The 18,160-nt window shown below is 39.3% G+C and overlaps 1 protein-coding gene across 2 annotated transcripts in view; it reads right to left on the reverse strand.

Moving 5' to 3' along the window:
* The window catches only part of ANTXR2 (ANTXR cell adhesion molecule 2), a 175,218-nt gene that overhangs the window by 96,696 nt on the left and 60,362 nt on the right, over window positions 1-18,160 (reverse strand). The window contains exons 11-12 of one of the 2 annotated variants that reach the window (XM_069594457.1): window positions 14,392-14,470; window positions 1,899-1,994 (exon numbers count right to left, since the gene is read on the reverse strand). In XM_069594457.1, the coding sequence (XP_069450558.1) occupies window positions 1,899-1,994; window positions 14,392-14,470 (175 nt within the window). The remainder of the gene's footprint in view (window positions 1-1,898; window positions 1,995-14,391; window positions 14,471-18,160) is intronic. The other variant, XM_069594458.1, reaches the window with a different exon arrangement.

Below are 18,160 nucleotides of genomic sequence, written 5' to 3' on the forward strand. Positions count from 1 at the left end.
AACCACCCCTGTGAATTTTAAATTTAAAAAGTAAGGAGTACAAATCACATTAAGGCACCTTTTTGCTTTTGAATTTGAGACTCAAGAAAGTTAGCTCATCTAAAAATCACCATATCTAAGATAATCAAGATTACAACAGGAAACTGAGCAGAAATTGCTATGGCAGGAAACTGATTAGTTCAGCAAAGAGACAGGATGCTTCTTGTCTCTGCTGTTGTCTAAATTAATTCTGTGTCTCCTCCGTGGCCAACTGCTCTGAGATAAAGGACTGTAAAGTTGCCTCATGAAAGTAGACTGAAGTACAATGAATAATCAATGTAGAAGTAATACAAAGCACTGCCTGAAGTTGCAAGGAGTGGAAATCAGTCAGCAAGGGTGAGAGGGGAAAAGAGTCACTCTAGTCATATTACAAAAAACACTACTGTGATCCACAAAACATAAAATTCAATATAAGGTGCTGATAAGAAGAGGATATCAAAATAGGTAGTGGGCATGCTTTGAAGGAGCGCTTCTTCAGAATAACCTTTTCTACAAAGCCTGAACAATCCAAGTTATATTGCTTGAAATGTGCTGTTTGTTACTCAGAGTTCCACCTTGTGACAGGCAGAATAATGGCCACATAAACATGTCCACCTGCCAAAGCAGGAGATGCAAGAGATGCGGGTTCGATCCCTGGGACAGGACGATCCACTGGTGAAGGAAATGGGAACCCACTCCAGTATGTCTGCCTGGAGAACCCCATAGACAGAGGTGCCTGGAAGGCTACAGTCCATGGTGTCACAAAGAGACAAAACTGAGCACACACACACATACAAGGATATCCACACTCTAATTCCCTGGAACTGTGAATAAGCTGTCTTCCAGGACCAAAGAGACCTTGCAGATGTGATCAGCATGAAGGATCTGGAGATGGGAGATTATGCATGCATGCGTGCATCAAGGTGGGTCCAACCTAATCTCGTGGTCCCTTGATATTGGAGGTCCTTTCTCAGCTGGGTTTGGAGTCAGAAAGACTTGTGACTACGGAAGAATGGTGACAGAGATGCAACATGCCTGGCTCTGAAGCTGGAGGAAGGGGCTTACTAGGCAAGAATGGAAGGAGCCCCTGTAAGCTGCAAAAAGCAAGGGAACAGATTCTCCTCCAGAGCACTAAGAGAGGAATGTATCACTGTCGATACTTTGCAGCTAAGTTTAGCCCAGCAAGACCCCTGTTGGATCTGTGATTACATAACTGTTAGGTAATAAATTTGTGTTGCTTTAAGCCAGCAAATGTGTGGCAATTTGCTACAGCAGCACTACAGAGCTTGCATATATCCATGTTCTTTCAGAGGTTTTACTCAAGCGTGAAAAATGACACAACCTCAAACCAATTGTCATAACTTCAAAGGGACTGTTTCACAGACACCCTAACATTTGCAGGTGATTTATTTCTGAAATGTTTTTCCAAGAGGCAAACAAAAAAAGTCCTTAAATAATGTATCTTTCAAAGAGATAATGAAACATTCAATAAACAATGAAAACAAAACAAACCCCAAACCTGACAGATTAGCAATCCCTCTCAATGAATCCAATAGAAAATATCATTCAATTTACTTGAAATTCTTTTGCACTTGAGTGGGAAACCCTTTATCCCTATCATCATTCCTACCTTCTTCTTCTCTTCTTCCCCTAAACCTGATTTTGAAGTGCTTCCTAGATGAAGTTTTATAGTAAATATTTATTAGCAGGCATGAATAGAATTTCTTACAATGATTAAAATATATAACTATTAAAATGCAATTTGCTAATTGAAATTGTGCTGTTGTTGAGCAATGTGGCACTGATTCATATTTCAGCCTTAATTTACACCTTGATGTTTAAAAAAAAAAAAAAGAGGACTGCAAATCCTTCTTACTTACCACTTTGCAGCAAAGGGGCCAAAACCACCACATCAGTCCAATACCCAAGAGCAGCAGTAACACCAAAATAGCAATGAGGGCTGCAATCCCATTAGACTGGAGGAAGCCGAAAACAAAAGCAAGGCAGTCAGCAAAGTCGACAGTCAAATCCCAAACATGTACTTTTTAAGGAAACATCAGAAAAAATGATAGGAAGCATCATAATGTTAAACCAGATTGCTAATATATTCCTTTAGATTCTTTAAATTGTATAAATTATCTTACTACTTATATTATATACTGCTGCTGCTACTGCTAAGTCACTTCAGTCGTGTCTGACTCTGTGCGACCCCATAGACGGGAGCCCACTAGGCTCCTCTGTCCCTGGGATTCTCCAGGCAAGAATACTGGAGTGGGTTGCCATTTCCTTCTCCAATGCATGAAGGAAAAGTGAAAGTGAAGTCACTCAGTCGTGTCTGACTCTTAGCGACCCCATGGACTGCAGCCTACCAGGCTCCTCCGTCCATGGGATTATCCAAGCAAGAGTACTGGAGTGGGGTGCCATTGCCTTCTCTGATATTATATACTACTTACATTATATTCCATTTTATTATATTTATTTAACATACCAAATATAATCTATTTGTATTAAATTTCCTCATATTATACCTCATATATATTATGTTAAGACAGGCAGGGACAAGTATAAAACCCTCCCAAAGTGTCTGAAATTATACCTTAAAGAAAAATAGGAAAAAAACCACAATTTGGAGTTGTGCGAATGGTCCTGTGCTGTGTGTGCTGAGTTGCTTCAGTTGTGTCCAACTCTTTGCGACCCACCAGGCTCCTCTGTCCATGGGATTCTCCAGGCAAGAATACTGGAGTGGATTGCCATTCATACTCCAGGGATCAAACCACATACTTTCCTCTCTTGCCTTGGCAGGCAGGTTCTCTGCCACTAGCACCACCTGGGAAGCCCCATGAACAGTCCCTATAGTCCCTATCTTTTGTCTCTGGGAAAAGATCATTGTGGCTACAAGCATGATTACCTCTAGGCAGAATTTATGCAGAATTTCCCCAGACTTTTTGATGATGGAGCATTATTTCTTTATATACTTACATGGTAGGACAAGATGAATACCAAAACTCACCAGATGGGTGACAAACCATGAGCAACGGTTCTTGTTGGCAAGTGGTACACATGTACCAATGAAAGGATGCAATTTTATGCATTCGTATATCAGAGGGTCACCCATGGCAGTTCAAGTGCTACCAACTCTCAACCACAAACCACACTGGTGTTCTTTCACTTCCTAATGACGAGCTTCTCCAGCTCTAACACCTCTGTCCTGGGCTCAGCCTCTACCTGCTTCATCTACCAACTACCTATTCATCCTACAGGGCGTAGCTAAAGCCACTTCCTCAGGAAGCCTTCCTCATACCTTCTGGCTAGAAAATACCCCTTCTTATTGTACAAGGCATAGTTCTCTGAACCTTAAACTTTAGCACTTAGCACAATTTACTTATTTGATTGGCTTATTTATTTATGATGAACTACAATTATTTAATTTGTCTTTTCTATATTCACTATGAGTTCTAGGAAACAGGACCTATTCCCAATCTACTTATCCAGGTATATTCCAGGCCTGGTATGTAAAACTATTTACTAAGAAAATGAACTCCAAATAAATGAGATGGTAAGAGCCACAAACACAAAGTAAAAGGTGCTCAGTTGTATCTGACTCTGTGCAACCTCATGGAACTACATGGAATACAGTCCTTGGAATTCTCCAGGCCAGAATACTGGAATGGGTAAGCCTTTCCCTTCTCCAGGGGATCTTCCCAACCCAGGAGTCAAACCCAGGTCTCCCGCATTGCAGGCAGATTCTTTACCAGCTGAGCCACAAGGGAAGCCCAGGAATACTGGAGTGGGTAGCCTGTCCCTTCTCCAGCAGATCTTCCCAAGCCAGGAATTGAACCAGGGTCTCCTGCATTGCGGGCAAATTCTTTACCAGCTGAGCTATGACACAAAGAATACTTAATTTTTAGCACAGAGATCAATTTTCCAAGAGAACAAGGTGTCTCTTTCAAATGCTTACTCTCTGAGATCCCCAGTAATCATGTTTTGTGTTTTTATTTTAAGAAAAGATTTCAAGGAAGGAAAAAAAATAAAAATAAATAAATCAATACATTCTCTCTGGGTGGGAATTTGGGTCTTTAAAGGCAGGTTTTCAGAGATACACATCCTGAAATTCAAAACAAATAAGAAGTACAAGCCCAGAAATCAAGGCAAGAGTCACATTTATCCCAAGAGCTGATAAAGAGAGAGCTTGGAGCTGAAAGAACCTACTAATACTCATCTTAGAATGGCCTTAGAAGTGTTAGTCTAGATGTCTAATTTTAAGCAAGCTGTTTAAATTCTTAGGGGACTCTGTTTTCTAATCTATACAATAATAAAGTCAGTTGTTCCCAAAGCATGAAATTATTTGTGGCAAAGTGATAACAAGGATATCTCTCTTAGAAAAGCACTGTGCATATTAACATATTTTTAAAGCTCTGAATGGTTTTGAAGTAGGAAAAAAAAAGTCCAACTTACATCAGCACAAATCAATTTTTTTCTCATAACATTATCAATATCCTACAGAACTAGGAACCCCCAGATCCATTTGGGGAAATGTTAGGATTGATCAAAATGCTAAAAGACTTTTGGATGTTGAAGTAACAATTTTTCTTAGTAATTTAGAACATTTTATGATGGAATTTGAATTGTAATGCATAATAACTTATGCACAAAGAGATAACCATCTTTATGTAGACATGCTTGGATGCATATTCCCTCAGTTGTGTCTGACTCTTTGTAACCCCATAGAGTGTAGTCTTCTAGGCTCCTCTGTCCATGGAAGTTTCCAGGTAAAAGAATACTGGAATGGGTTGCCATTTCCTACTCCAGGGGATTAAACTTAAGTCTCCTGCATTGCTAGGTGGGTTCTTTATCACTGAGCCACCAGAGAAGCCTCTTTATGTAGATAGTTATTTGTAAATAACTGAAGAAGAGAAGAGAAGGTAGTTTGCAAAAGTATTAGTTTAAGGAGGGTTAGCAAAATATTCTTTGTATAGCTTATCAGAAAAATCTTGAAACGTGAGTCACAGTTTCCCTATATCATCTGTTAGTATATCACAGTGTAAAAAAAAAAAAGAGAGAGAGAGAGAGAGATTACCATACAGTTACTTGGAAACTATCTCCAAACAAATCAGTTTTCAAAGACAGTGATTATTAACTGCATTTCAATTTTAATAAATCCACTAAAGATAACTTTTAAAATAATTCTTAGGGCAACGGAGACCATAAAATATGCACTGACTTCAGAAATTTTAGGAGAATATTAACAATCAAGTATATACACGAAAAATGAAAGCCATCCTTTGCTTTCTAATTTTGCGTCTGGATATAAGAGGGAATAACCATACTAGCTATTTATATAACTGATGTTAGGTTGCAAATTAACCAAAACAGACACCACCAAAATAGCACCTAGAATCTTTGACTTGTCCTGTAATCTATTTTCAGAAGACAACAAAAATAAGTACAGAAACTTCACACACACATACAATCTTCATAAAGCTCTATTATTTACTATTAGCCCACTCTTAAAGCACTTGAAGATGCTACTACATGGTATTTACCATAACACCTTAATTTTAAGAAATGAAAAGACATACAGTCACCTAGCAACTTCTTGATGTACAGTTTGATATAATTAAAGCGTAAAATCAGAATGTATTTATTGATGTAGCCTAAACATCTAAGTCAATGTCTTGCAGATAGAAATTTGTGTGTGTATATGTGTGTGTATCAGTGAGAGACAGGAGATAAATACATTATAGAAAATGTCCAGGTAATTATCTAAGTTCTCTGTTCTCAAAACCAAAGGAAGTAATTCAGAGCACACATCAGGATACTTATGGAAGCACTCAAAGGGCATCTTTCTACACGGAATTTCAAACATTCATGAACAAATCATGCAATGATTACACTAAGCTCTGAAATCTAGACAAACAAGAATATAACAGGAAAAGAATGTCAACGGAATACATAGAAAACTATGATATCCTATGGGAGAAATGTTGTCAAATGTGTTAAATTCATGATCCCACCTTTAAGCTCTTACATAAGACACCCCCAACCTGTGACTGTTCACGTAGGGAGTGAACACAACGTTCCCCCCAGACCTTTCCCACATGAGGATCAAGCCATAGCGTCCATGGAAATGGCTCACCATTTGGCTCTGCTCACAAATTCCAAAAGGGTACTATGAACATTTGTTTTCCCCTTCTCTTAGAATTCAAATCCTATGTTCAGAAATAAAGACATGAAACTAGAGGGTGTGAATATGCTACAAGTTTAGTGGTTAGTGTTTTTTTTTCTCCTTTCTACAAATGTGTCATGAGCAGGAAATTCAGAAAATCACACTGACAGAATATAAAGTAGATGGGCTAGCCATGACAGGCAGTCAAAATTCTTGCATTTTCTTTCAAAAATGTCCCTGTGAGGAACACTCGCAAAACACTGTGCACATCCAGATGTAAATATCATTTCGTATAATAATAATATCATCTCAACTGATTCTGAAGACTAGTATACAATAAAACTATGAAAATATACACTTTCCACAGACCTATGGGCTTACTCTTTATCATATTTAAGTTAAGCATGATGGAGAACAGGTCACAGTAAACAAAGAATTGAATGCAACTGGAACTTGCCATAAACACTTCCCTGGATGCCCCAGTCCCAGACATTAGCTCAGTTAAACTGGATGCAAATCCAGGCTTCCACAGTTCCTTTGTTTTGATTTCCCAGAGCCATTATCAGAACATGAAAGACCTCAGCAATGAAAGGGAAATAATTCTATAATTCAGATAACTTTATAAACAAATTGAGAAAAAAGGTCAAACACATAGACTTCAGTTCTGAGGAGACACTGTGCTGCAAAGTGCAAACTTCAAAGTCAGATGAAACCAGATCTGATTACACAGAGATCTGTATCATAGGGAGGAACTAAAAGCTCACTTTTGTTTAGGTGTGATGCTCTTTAAACAGTAGAAAGTTTAAAAGCTGCCAAAGCTGTGTTGTGCAAGTCTTCATGAAGCCCACAGGTCAGCTAGAGGGACAACCCTTGAACACACAATCAGAAATGTGAGGAGGATGGAAAGATGGTACAATAGAAACAGGGCAAAGAAGGAACTAGCCTGCACCGGGGTTCTCAGAGGACCTCCTGGGGAAGAATAAGAAAGCCCAGGAAGAAGCGGGGGTCTAACGAGTGGCTTCTTGCAAGAACAAGAAAAGACAACTTTTGGCTGGAAAACAGAATCTGAAGGGACCTGAAGAAACTGAAGAAACTGATGAAACACAAATTTCTGGAAAGCAGGAATCCTCTTTATTACACAGAGAATTGGGTTGTTGGGTTGTTTGGGTCAATACCTAACAAATTTTGTTGGATGACCTTCCAAGTGGCCATCTGTTGGATCAATTCTTCCTAACTATAGTTCTGAACATGTAGCATTTTGAGATGTCTACAAAGACAAGTTAGCTGAGGAGACTCAGTACCTTGGGGCTTCCCTGGTGGCTTAGATGGTAAGAAATCCATTTGCCGTGCAGGAGACCCAGGTTTAATCCCTGGGTTGGGAAGATCCCCTGCAGAAATTATGGCAATCCACTCCAGTATTCTTGCCTGGAGAATTCCATGAAGAGAGGAGCCTGGCTGGCTACAGTCCATTGGGTCACAAAGAGTTGAACACAACTGAGCGACAAACACTAACTAAATCAGATGTTGGTCAAGGCTGTGAAGCCAAAACTTTTTTAAAGTTTCAGTTGGGGACAGAATCCTGAGCTTGATTTGGGGGTAAAAGGGATATATTTTCTAGTTGTCCTGGATGCATTCAGTCTTTGAACTTTATCTGCATCTAATTTCCTTTTCTTCATTCAAAGCAAGCTATAAGGAACAATGAAAAACTTTATTCTGCCAAACAGATGTGAAATTCTAGTCATTAAAGAAGTATAAAAGCAAATCAGAGTTGCTACTGTACTTGCAAAATAACTACAAGAAAAGATGAATCACTCAAAAATTTCAAAACTTTGTGAATAGCATGTTGTAATCTATCTAGAAAATAATTAATCACAGCAACCACATTAGAATAAAACAGAAACAGAAAAGGGGAACTAGATCTCCACAACTTCATTTCCATGAGTTCAGAGCTTGGGAAAGAAACAAGAGTCATAAGGGTGATGATTTCATTTACTGGATTCTTTTGAAATATTCTGTATCAGGCCAAATCAGCTCATCAACTTCATAAGCTACCTAGCAAGCTAAAACAAATATTTTTACATTACTATATAGATGGAAAAATTGAAAGAAAAATAAATTACATGAAATTCAAAGGTTAGTGTACATAGTTGGTTGAACACAGCCATGCCCATTTGTTTATATATCTATAGCTGCCTTTGCGCTAATGGAAGAGTTTAGTAGTAAACTGTATTGCCACCAAAGCTGAAAATAATTACTATCTGACCTTTTACAACAACAACAACAACAAAAAGTTGCCAACCTTTATCTTACATAAATCAGATCAGGACCTGGTAATGAATGGAAGATTGTGCAACAGGGGCAGACAGACAGGTTCAATTCTCACTTCTAGCATTTACTCGACTATGAAACTGAGCAAATACTTTAACCTCCAGAGTCTCCAGGCTCCCAGTCTCCCCTTTCTTGGGGGCAGTGAAGGCTGAAATCATTTAATATTCTGCACATCAAGCTGTGTGTACCCTACTGAGAGTTAGATCCACTTATGAGAGGAAGCACCTTCTACTGTGTTTGCATATATGGGCACTAAAGATTGGAGGTGGCTCTCTGTGTTCCTAAGTTTTCTCATCTGTAAAATTCAGATCATAATAACAGCCTTCTCTTCAGTGGTGAAAATTAAACCATAAAGTGCTGAGCACATGTGCAAGGCTTAGCACAGTGTCTGGAACACATCTCTTGCTCAGAAAATACATTCTTAATATATTATTCTAAAAGAATCAGAAGAGCAGTGGTTCCAAAGGGGAGAACAAATATCTCTCACTGCATTTTTAAAAACAGAGACACATTTAGGAGACCTTCTGAGACAAATGAAGAGAATGGACTCCCTGAGGGCTTCCCTGGCCGTCCGACAGTTAAGACTCTGTGCTTCCAAAGCAGGGGACACGGGTTTGATCCCTAGTCAGGGAACTAAAATCCCACATGGTCCCTGTTCATGGCCAAAATTTAAAAAAAAAGAGAGAGAGAGAGAGAAAACAGACAGCCTAAGTCTAAGCCCTCCTCAGACCCTAAGGTTAAATCTCTTAAATCTAAACCTTAGTATCCCCACTTCAAATATAAAGGTACAGTCATTCATTCCTTTAACAAATAATTTTGGAGCACCTGCCTTGTGTAAGCACCAGGCACCAAAAGGGAGGCAGTGAGCAAGCCACAGACTGCAGAGAGAGGCAGAGAAGTAAACAGGAAATTACAAACCAGTGACATAAGTGCCTTAGTAGGACCGAGCCCAGATGCTCCTGGAGAACAGAGGGGATTCTTTATTTGTGGGATTTCCACAAGGATTAATCAACTGCTAAGGCAATGGTATTTTATTTGGTGTGACTTTCAAATGCCTATTAAGAGCCAAAGACATCATCCTAGAATGAATAAGATTACTAACCTAATTAACAATATCTGAATATTTCAAAACATTCCCTAATTATCATATCCAAATATGCCTGAAAGGCTAGGTATCACATAAATACAATGCCCACTATTTATTATATCATAGTGTTACCCACTGTCCTCTTCTATTCTGAATAGAGATACAATGCACACATCCACTGGTCCTTTCTCATCAGCTCCAGTCTCAGTTTCCATATCGATAAAATGGTAATATTACTGCCATCCACAAGAAGAGGAGGGCAGCAGAGGATGAGATGGTTAGATAGCATTACTGACTCAGTGGACATGAATATGAGCAAACTCCGGGAGACAGTGAAGGACAGGGGAGCCTGGTGTGCTGAAGTCTGTGGGGTTGCAAAGAGTCGGACATGACTTAGTAACAACAAAACCAGACATATTTGAGCTTGAATAAAAAAGAAACATCCCATGGTTACGTAAGTAAATAGTTATGTTGTACATCTTAAATTTATACAGTGCTATATGTCAATTATATTAATAAAATTAAAAAGAAAAAAATATCTAAACTTTTTCTCTACAGAGTTAAGCTCTCATGAACATAGAAGATTTTCTTTCCTTCACTCATTTTTAATACTGACATCTCTGTGTACTAAAGCTGAGGAACCACAGACTTGTAGGATGAACTCTAAGCTCTTTTTTTTCCAGGTTGTTGATAATCTGATCTAAATGTTCTATTTCCAAGCTTTCCTTCCACTGTTTTTACTCCAACCAGAATGATCCTAAGATAAGATATGGAGTCCAAGACCCTCTGCTGCACAGTGCTGCAATGCTTGTATTGTACCTAAGCCTCTCCTCTGGAGAAGGCGATGGCACCCCATTCCAGTACTCTTGCCTGGAAAATCCCATGGATGGAGGAGCCTGGTGGGCTGCAGGCCATGGGGTCACTAAGAATCAGGACACAACTGAGCAACTTCACTTTCACTTTTCACTTTCGTGCACTAGAGAAGGAAATGGCAACCCACTCCAGTGTTCTTTCCTGGAGAATCCCAGGGACGGCAGAGCCTGGTGGGCTGCCGTCTATGGGGCTACACAGAGTCAGACACGACTGAAGTGACTTAGCAGCAGCAGCAAGCCTCTCCTCCAACAAAATACAAAGAAACTGTAAGGGACTAAAAATAACTGTGTGCATGCACCGTTAGGGCAAATTTTGGACAAAAGATACAAAGAGACCAAAAAACCGAACTGCCACTTCTGAAGAGTTGGAACAAAAGCAGGGTACTGCCCATGCCCCTTGTATACAACACCACCTAAGGGGTGGGCAACCACCTAAGCCACCCCACTGGCCCAACCCCTGGACACACCACTACCCTCATCCCATAAAAGGGACAAACTCCCTGCCCAGCAAGCAGGAAAGCAGAGGAACTTGTTGTTTGTTATCGTTCCCCCTTGCTGCAACAAGGGCCCCAATAAAACCTTGCCTGAATTTCTTGTCTAGCCTCTGATCAATTTCTATTGATGAAGGAGGCCAAGAACCCTGGTGGGTAATAATCCTTTTAAAACACTGTCATACCATGTCATCACCGTGGATGGTGACTGCAGCCATGAAATTAGAAGACGATTACTTCTTGGAAGGAAAGCTATGACAAACCGAGTGTATTAAAAAGCAAAGGCATCACTTTGACAACAAAGGTCCATATAATCAAAGCTATGGTCTTTCCAGTAGGCACGTACAGATGTGAGAGTTGGATCATAAAGAAGGCAGAGTGCCAAAGAATTGATGTTTTTGAACTGTGATGCTGGAGAAGACTCTTGAGAGTCCCTTGGACAGCAAGATCAAATCAGTCAATCCTAAAGGAAATCAATCCTGAATATTCTTTGGAAGGACTGACACTGAAGCTGAAGTTCCAATACTCTGGCCACCTGATGCAAACAGCTGACTCACTAGAGAAGAACCTGATGCTGGGAAAGATGGAAGGCAAAAGGGGAAGACGGTGACAGAGGATGAGATGGTTGGATGGTATCATTGATTCAATGGACATAAACTTGGCTAAACTCCAGGAGATGGTGAGGGATGGGGCAGCCTGCCATGCTTTAGTCCATGGGGTCACAAAGACTCAGAAAGACTTAGCATTGAACAACCATGTCACCTTCCAATGGCTCCCTGTTTCATTCAGAAGAAAAACTCAAGTCCTTATAATGACTTATAAAACCCACTATGATCTCTCCCCTCCCTCTACTCTCTTCTACCCATCTCAAGCCTCCTCTCCTAGCTGCCTTTACCCTGCACACTGGCTGCCTGTTCCTCTTTAAGCCAGCCAGGTACAGTCCCACCTTAGGCTCTGTTTTAGCTGCTCCCTCCGCATAAACACTCTTCCCTTACATGGTCTTCAAGGCTTACTCCCTCACCTTCCTCAAGTCTTCGCTCAAATCTCTTCTCAATGGAAATGACTGAGATCCCTTGTTTAATATTACGACATGTCCCCACACTCTCTCTCCATCTTTGATACAACTAATGTCCCTTTTTTCTGAAATCACCTTACTGTTAAACCACCTCTAGCTACATTCAGTCCAGTCTCTCAGTCATGTCCAGCTCTTTGCGACCCCATGGACTGCAGTACACCAGGCCTCCCTGTCCATTGCCAACTCCTGGAATTTACTCAAATTCATGCCCATTGAGTTGGTGATGCCATCCAACCATCTCATCCTCTGTTGTCCCCTTCTCCTCCCACCTTCAATCTTTCCCAGCATCAGGGTCTTTTCCAATGAGTCAGTTCTTTGCATCAGGTGGCCAAAGGATTGGGGTTTCAGCTTCAGCATCAGTCCTTCCAATGAATGTTCAGGACTGATTTCCTTTAGGATGGACTGGTTGGATCTCCTTGCTGTCCAAGGGACTCTCAAGAGTCTTCTCCAGTACCACAGTTCAAAAGCATCAATTCTTCAGTGCTCATCTTTCTGTATAGTCCAACTCTCACATCTATACATGACCACTGGGAAAACCATAGCCTTGACTAGGCAGACATTGGTTGGCAAAGTAATGTCTCTGCTTTTTAATATGCTGTCTAGACTGAGTGACTTCACTTTCACTTTTCACTTTCATGCACTGGAGAAGGAAATGGCAACCCACTACAGTGTTCTTGCCTGGAGAATCCCAGGGACGGCAGAGCCTGGTGGGCTGCCATCTACGGGGTCGCACAGGGTCGGACACAACTGAAGCGACTTAGCAGCAGCAGCAGCAGGTTAGTCATAACTTTTCTTCGAAGGAGTAAGTGTCTTTTAATTTCATGGCTGCAGTCACCATCTGCAGTGATTTTGGAGCCCAAAACAATAAAGTCTGTCACTGTTTCCACTCTTTCCCCATCTATTTGCCATGAAGTGATGGGACCAGATGCCATGATCTTGACTCCCTTGAAAACAAGCAAGACCTAGAAAGACTTCCTCTTTCTAGGAAGCCTAGGAAGCATACAAGCTATAAATTCCAAATGGGTCATATAACTTCAGCATCCCTGCACATGACAATGGTGTATGGTTATAGGATCCAGATAAAGATCCTATAACCACACTTGAGTGGAAGAGAGGTTAAAAAAAAAAAAAACAGCTGGAGGTGCAGAATAGGAGGGATGGAGAAAGAATGCCATTTCAGTGAGGGAACACTGAGAAACCATAAACCACAAATGTTTGTAATCTCAACCACATCCTGAGGGACCAGAAAATATACAAACTGCAACATCCACAAAATCTACAAATTGCAACATGAATTGAAGATGAAAAGGCAGAGGTTGAGTGGGAGGAGGGCCTAGCTATTTTTAAAATTAAAAAATGAAAACAAGTGTTAAAAAAGAGGTATCCAGGGAATTCAATAATGACCCAAGAGTCCATATGGATGCTGTTTTCCCTACGATGCTTTCTTAAAAGAAGAAATAAACAATCTCTATACAGATAATATTGAGGTGCCTTTTTTTTTTTTCCTGGAGGAAGGACGTCTCTCAAAGTAAAAGATCAAGATGTAAAACCATCTCATGAAATCATGAGATGTGGGACAATGTTTAGGTTTGGGATTTTGGTCTCTTGAAGGGCAGGCATTCTTTTTTTTTTTTTTTTTTTGCTCTGATTTATTTTTTACAAAGAAAACGCAATTATAAGACTAATAGCCATGTGATCAGTTCCTTTTAATGCTTGTGTTTTCATGTTTAACAATCTAATATCAAGACTTAAATCAAAAAATTAAGGAAAATATTGTCTTATCAATGGAGTTTACATATCAAAATACTGCATTTTAGGTCCACTACTATCTATGATACAAAACTATCACCTCAATTAAATTATAACTTCAATATAGTTTCAAGCCAAGATATTATCAAGCTTTCAAAATCAAATTCCTTACTCATGAGAAAATACCAACATTAAAATGGACAAAATAATAAGCTCACTCATTAAGATGCACTAATACTTTCAAAAACATGATAAATGTCTTAGATACTACAATGCAACCTTCATTAAGAGAAGACATTACTTTCTTTGTAATTATTGTTTTAATAAAAAAAATAGCTTCATTTGAAAATCATTCTCCTACCTTATTCTGATACGACTTTCCAATTTTATAAATATCAAAACACAACGTATACTCTCTTAAAATCCCCTTTAAAATGAAACTACAGGAAAAGGCAAAACAATCTACAAGTAAAAGCGTTTTCTTGTAATGGTCTTCAGTGTCACCATTTGTACTTTATTGTAGTATGCAGCAACACTGAAAGACCATACATTATTTCTGGGTAGAGTTATTTTTAAAAGGTAACTTTGTGCAAACTGCGACTTACACATTCTGTGGCTGTGACTATTAGTGAACTCGAGATGACAGACTTTCCTTCATTAAAACTCACTGAAACATGAAGAGTTCTGAAAGAAAATGAAGAAACAATAATTAACAATGAATTAAAAAGTAGAGCTTTGTGGGAGATTTTTCTTTCTTTAAATAATTCAAAAGTAACCAGAAAGTCTACTTTAAAAGTCAAGTGCCTGATCAGTTATCTTAGCTTTTTCCTTTCTTAGTTCCAGTTCTTACTCAGTAGCTAGAGGCAAATTCCTTAAGTGATTCAATTGTTTCTAAAAGAGGCACTAATGTAAATAGAAACATAAAAAATTCCTAATGCTATTTTTCAGACAAAAATTTAATTTAGAAGAATTCCTTAATGCAGAAAAATGCTGAGATTTTTCAGATTCACAAAAATCTTTTTAAAAAGGAGAAGAATCATTCCATTCCATTTCGCTTTTCCCTGTCTGTAGATAGTACAATTTTTACAAGATCTTTGTTTAAGAATACAGAAATAACCAGCCATTCAAAGATAAAATACAGAGAAAGTGATAATGAAAGACAGAGATAAGCTGAATGGAAAAAAATAATACGCTTAAATATCTGTAGGCATTTGTTGCAAATACCCAAGATTTTAACATATCCTGAAAAATGCAGAGAAAAGAGAAAAATTTTTGTCCATTGCTGAGAACTACTGAAAGTAAAATACAGCTCTCATTTTGAAAATATGATTTCAAATTATAATATAATTTAAAATAATTAAAATTCCATTAATTCAAGTTTTATTATAGTAATTCATTAATTGGGATCAGTTGGTAATTTTTTTTTTCATAGCTTTAAGAAGACAGCAACCCACTCCAGTATTCTTGTCTTAGAAATCCCATGGACAAAGAAGCCTGGTGTGTTAAAGTCCATGGGGTCGCAAGAGCCAGACAGAACTTAGCGACTAAACCACCATAAGAAGATATCAAAGGGGAAATAGTGACAAGGAAATTTTAAAGGAAACAGCTCTTTTCCAAAAGAGTTTACAAAGTATATTATCTATAATAATCAATATACCAAGAAAACAAAGCTATCCATTTATTAAAGTGAAATAGGCAACATTTTGTTAATCTAGCTTCTATACCACAACCATGCCCCAGTGTTCACAAAATATTCTAAATTCTAAGAATTAATAGCCAGAAACTTTGCCTTAATTACTTTGGATTAGTAGAATCTTACTAAATTTATTAGAGTTCTACTCTAGGCCTTGAATTGTGTGTCAAACATTATTAGTTATAGACAGTTAGAATAAAACAGAAGCAATCTCAAGAAACTGGTAAGATTTTCAATAATGATGCCAGAGATAACAAATATTATTCAGTTCCTGCCAGATGCTGTCCTGGGTATTTTATGATATTATCTCATTTAATTCTTGTAACTCTTAAAGTAAGGAGATTCACAGTTTTATAGCTGAGGTACATAAGGCCCCAAAATGCTAATTACCTTGTCCAAAGTAGTAAAGACAGGATTCTTACAAATTTCGAGTTATTTCCATTATACCACTGAGGCTTGAAGAAATGAAAGTTCTTATTGGGTTTTTCTTTTTTATTATTCTCTCAATGTGATATGTAGCTTGGGTTTTTACAGTGCTAGAGTCTCCAGGAAAGATAAAACTAGTAAACTTCTAGCTAAACTCTTCTTCAAAATTCAGGATAACTCCTATTAAAAATATTCCCTGTAAATTATTCCCTTCAAAACATCTTGTTTTTAAAAATATGTTTAACTAAATCCAGAAACAAGCAAGAACTTAGGGTGTTTATGTCAACGTTACTGAACTTCTATGAACTCCCAACACAGAATGAGAAGTGGCTTATTTAAGAAGGCAAACTTAAAATTACTTGCTTATTCTGCAGAATTGAGTGCCTTGTTTTGTTTTGGTTTTTTGAAGACTAAGCATAGTTGAATCCAAAAATAATGTTTCCTAGATCTTAATTCCTCCACTCTAAAACATGCACCAGAAAGCATATGACACAGAAGGCATGGTTTTGGTTTTGGGGAAGATTTATTTGAGTCATAACACTGTGTGACTGTTGCAGATAATCTTATTGATTCAACTTTGAAGGGCACAGTAGACATTGACATAAATTGTTTATAATCTGGCAGGTAGAACTCACCAGACATGAACCAGTTCTCTAATTAACAAAGTTGAGTTCAGTTCAGTCACTCAGTCATGTCCGACTCTTTGTGGCCCCATGAATTGCACCACGCCAGGCCTCCCTGTCCATCACCAACTCCTGGAGTTCACTCAGAGTCACGTCCATCGAGTCAGTGATGCCATCCAGCCATCTCATCCTCTGTCATCCCCTTCTCCTCCTACCCCCAATCCCTCCCAGCATCAGAGTCTTTTCCAATGAGTCAACTCTTTGCATGAGGTGGCCAAAGTACTGGAGTTTCAGCTTTAGCATCATTCCTTCCAAAGAAATCCCAGGGCTGATCTCCTTTAGAATGGACTGGTTAGATCTCCTTGCAGTCCAAGGGACTCTCAAGAGTCTTCTCCAACACCACACTTCAAAAGCATCAATTCTTCGGCGCTCAGCCTTCTTTACAGTCCAACTCTCACAATCATACATGACTACTGGAAAAACCATAGCCTTGACTAGACGAACCTTAGTTGGCAAAGTAATGTCTCTGCTTTTCAATATGCTATCTAGGTTGGTCATAACTTTTCTTCCAAGGAGTAAGCGTCTTTTAATTTCATGGCTGCAGTCACCATCTGCAGTGATTTTGGAGCCCAGAAAAATAAAGTCTGACACTGTTTCCACTGTTTCCCCATCTATTTCCCATGAAGTGATGGGACTGGATGCCATGATCTTTGTTTTCTGAATGTTGAGCTTTAAGCCAACTTTTTCACTCTCCTCTTTCACTTTCATCAAGAGGCTTTTTAGTTCCTCTTCACTTTCTGCCATAAGGGTGGTGTCATCTGCATATCTGAGGTTATTGATATTTCTCCCAGCAATCTTGATTCCAGCTTGTGCTTCTTCCAGTCCAGTGTTTCTCATGATGTACTCTGCATATAAGTTAAATAAGCAGGGTGACAATATACAGCCTTGACGTACTCCTTTTCCTATTTGGAACCAGTCTGTTGTTCCATGTCCAGCGGCCTAGAGTGCCAGGCTGCGACAGCGCAGGAATGGCCAAGAGGAGCTACCCCTCGTCCAAGGCCAGGGGCAGCACCTGAGGCCAAGGGCGGCAGCAGGAAGGAGCAACCCCACGCCTGAGGCCAGGGCAGCGACCGGGAGCAGCTACTTCATTTCTTCTAAGGGATTCCTGCTCGCAGTAGTAGATATAATGGTCATCTGAGTTAAATTCACCCATTCCAGTCCATTTTAGTTCGCTGATTCCTAGAATGTTGATGTTCACTCTTGACATCTCTTGTTTGACCACTTCCAATTTGCCTTGATTCATGGACCTGACATTCCAGGTTCCTATGCAATATTGCTCTTTACAGCATCAGACCTTGCTTCTATCATCAGTCACATCCACAACTGGGTATTGTTTTTGCTTTGACTCCATCCCTTCATTCTTTCTGGAGTTATTTCTCCACTGATCTCCAGTAGCATATTGGGCACCTACTGACCTGGGGAGTTCCACTTTCAGTATCCTATCATTTTGCTTTTTCATACTGTTCATGGGGTTTACAAGGCAAGAATACTGAAGTGGTTTGCCATTCCCTTCTCCAGTGGACCACATTCTGTCAGACCTCTCCACCATGACCCGCCTGTCTTGGGTGGCCC

Source organism: Ovis canadensis, chromosome 6 (assembly GCF_042477335.2).
Source record: "Ovis canadensis isolate MfBH-ARS-UI-01 breed Bighorn chromosome 6, ARS-UI_OviCan_v2, whole genome shotgun sequence".
In the NCBI taxonomy this organism is placed as follows: domain Eukaryota; kingdom Metazoa; phylum Chordata; class Mammalia; order Artiodactyla; family Bovidae; genus Ovis; species Ovis canadensis.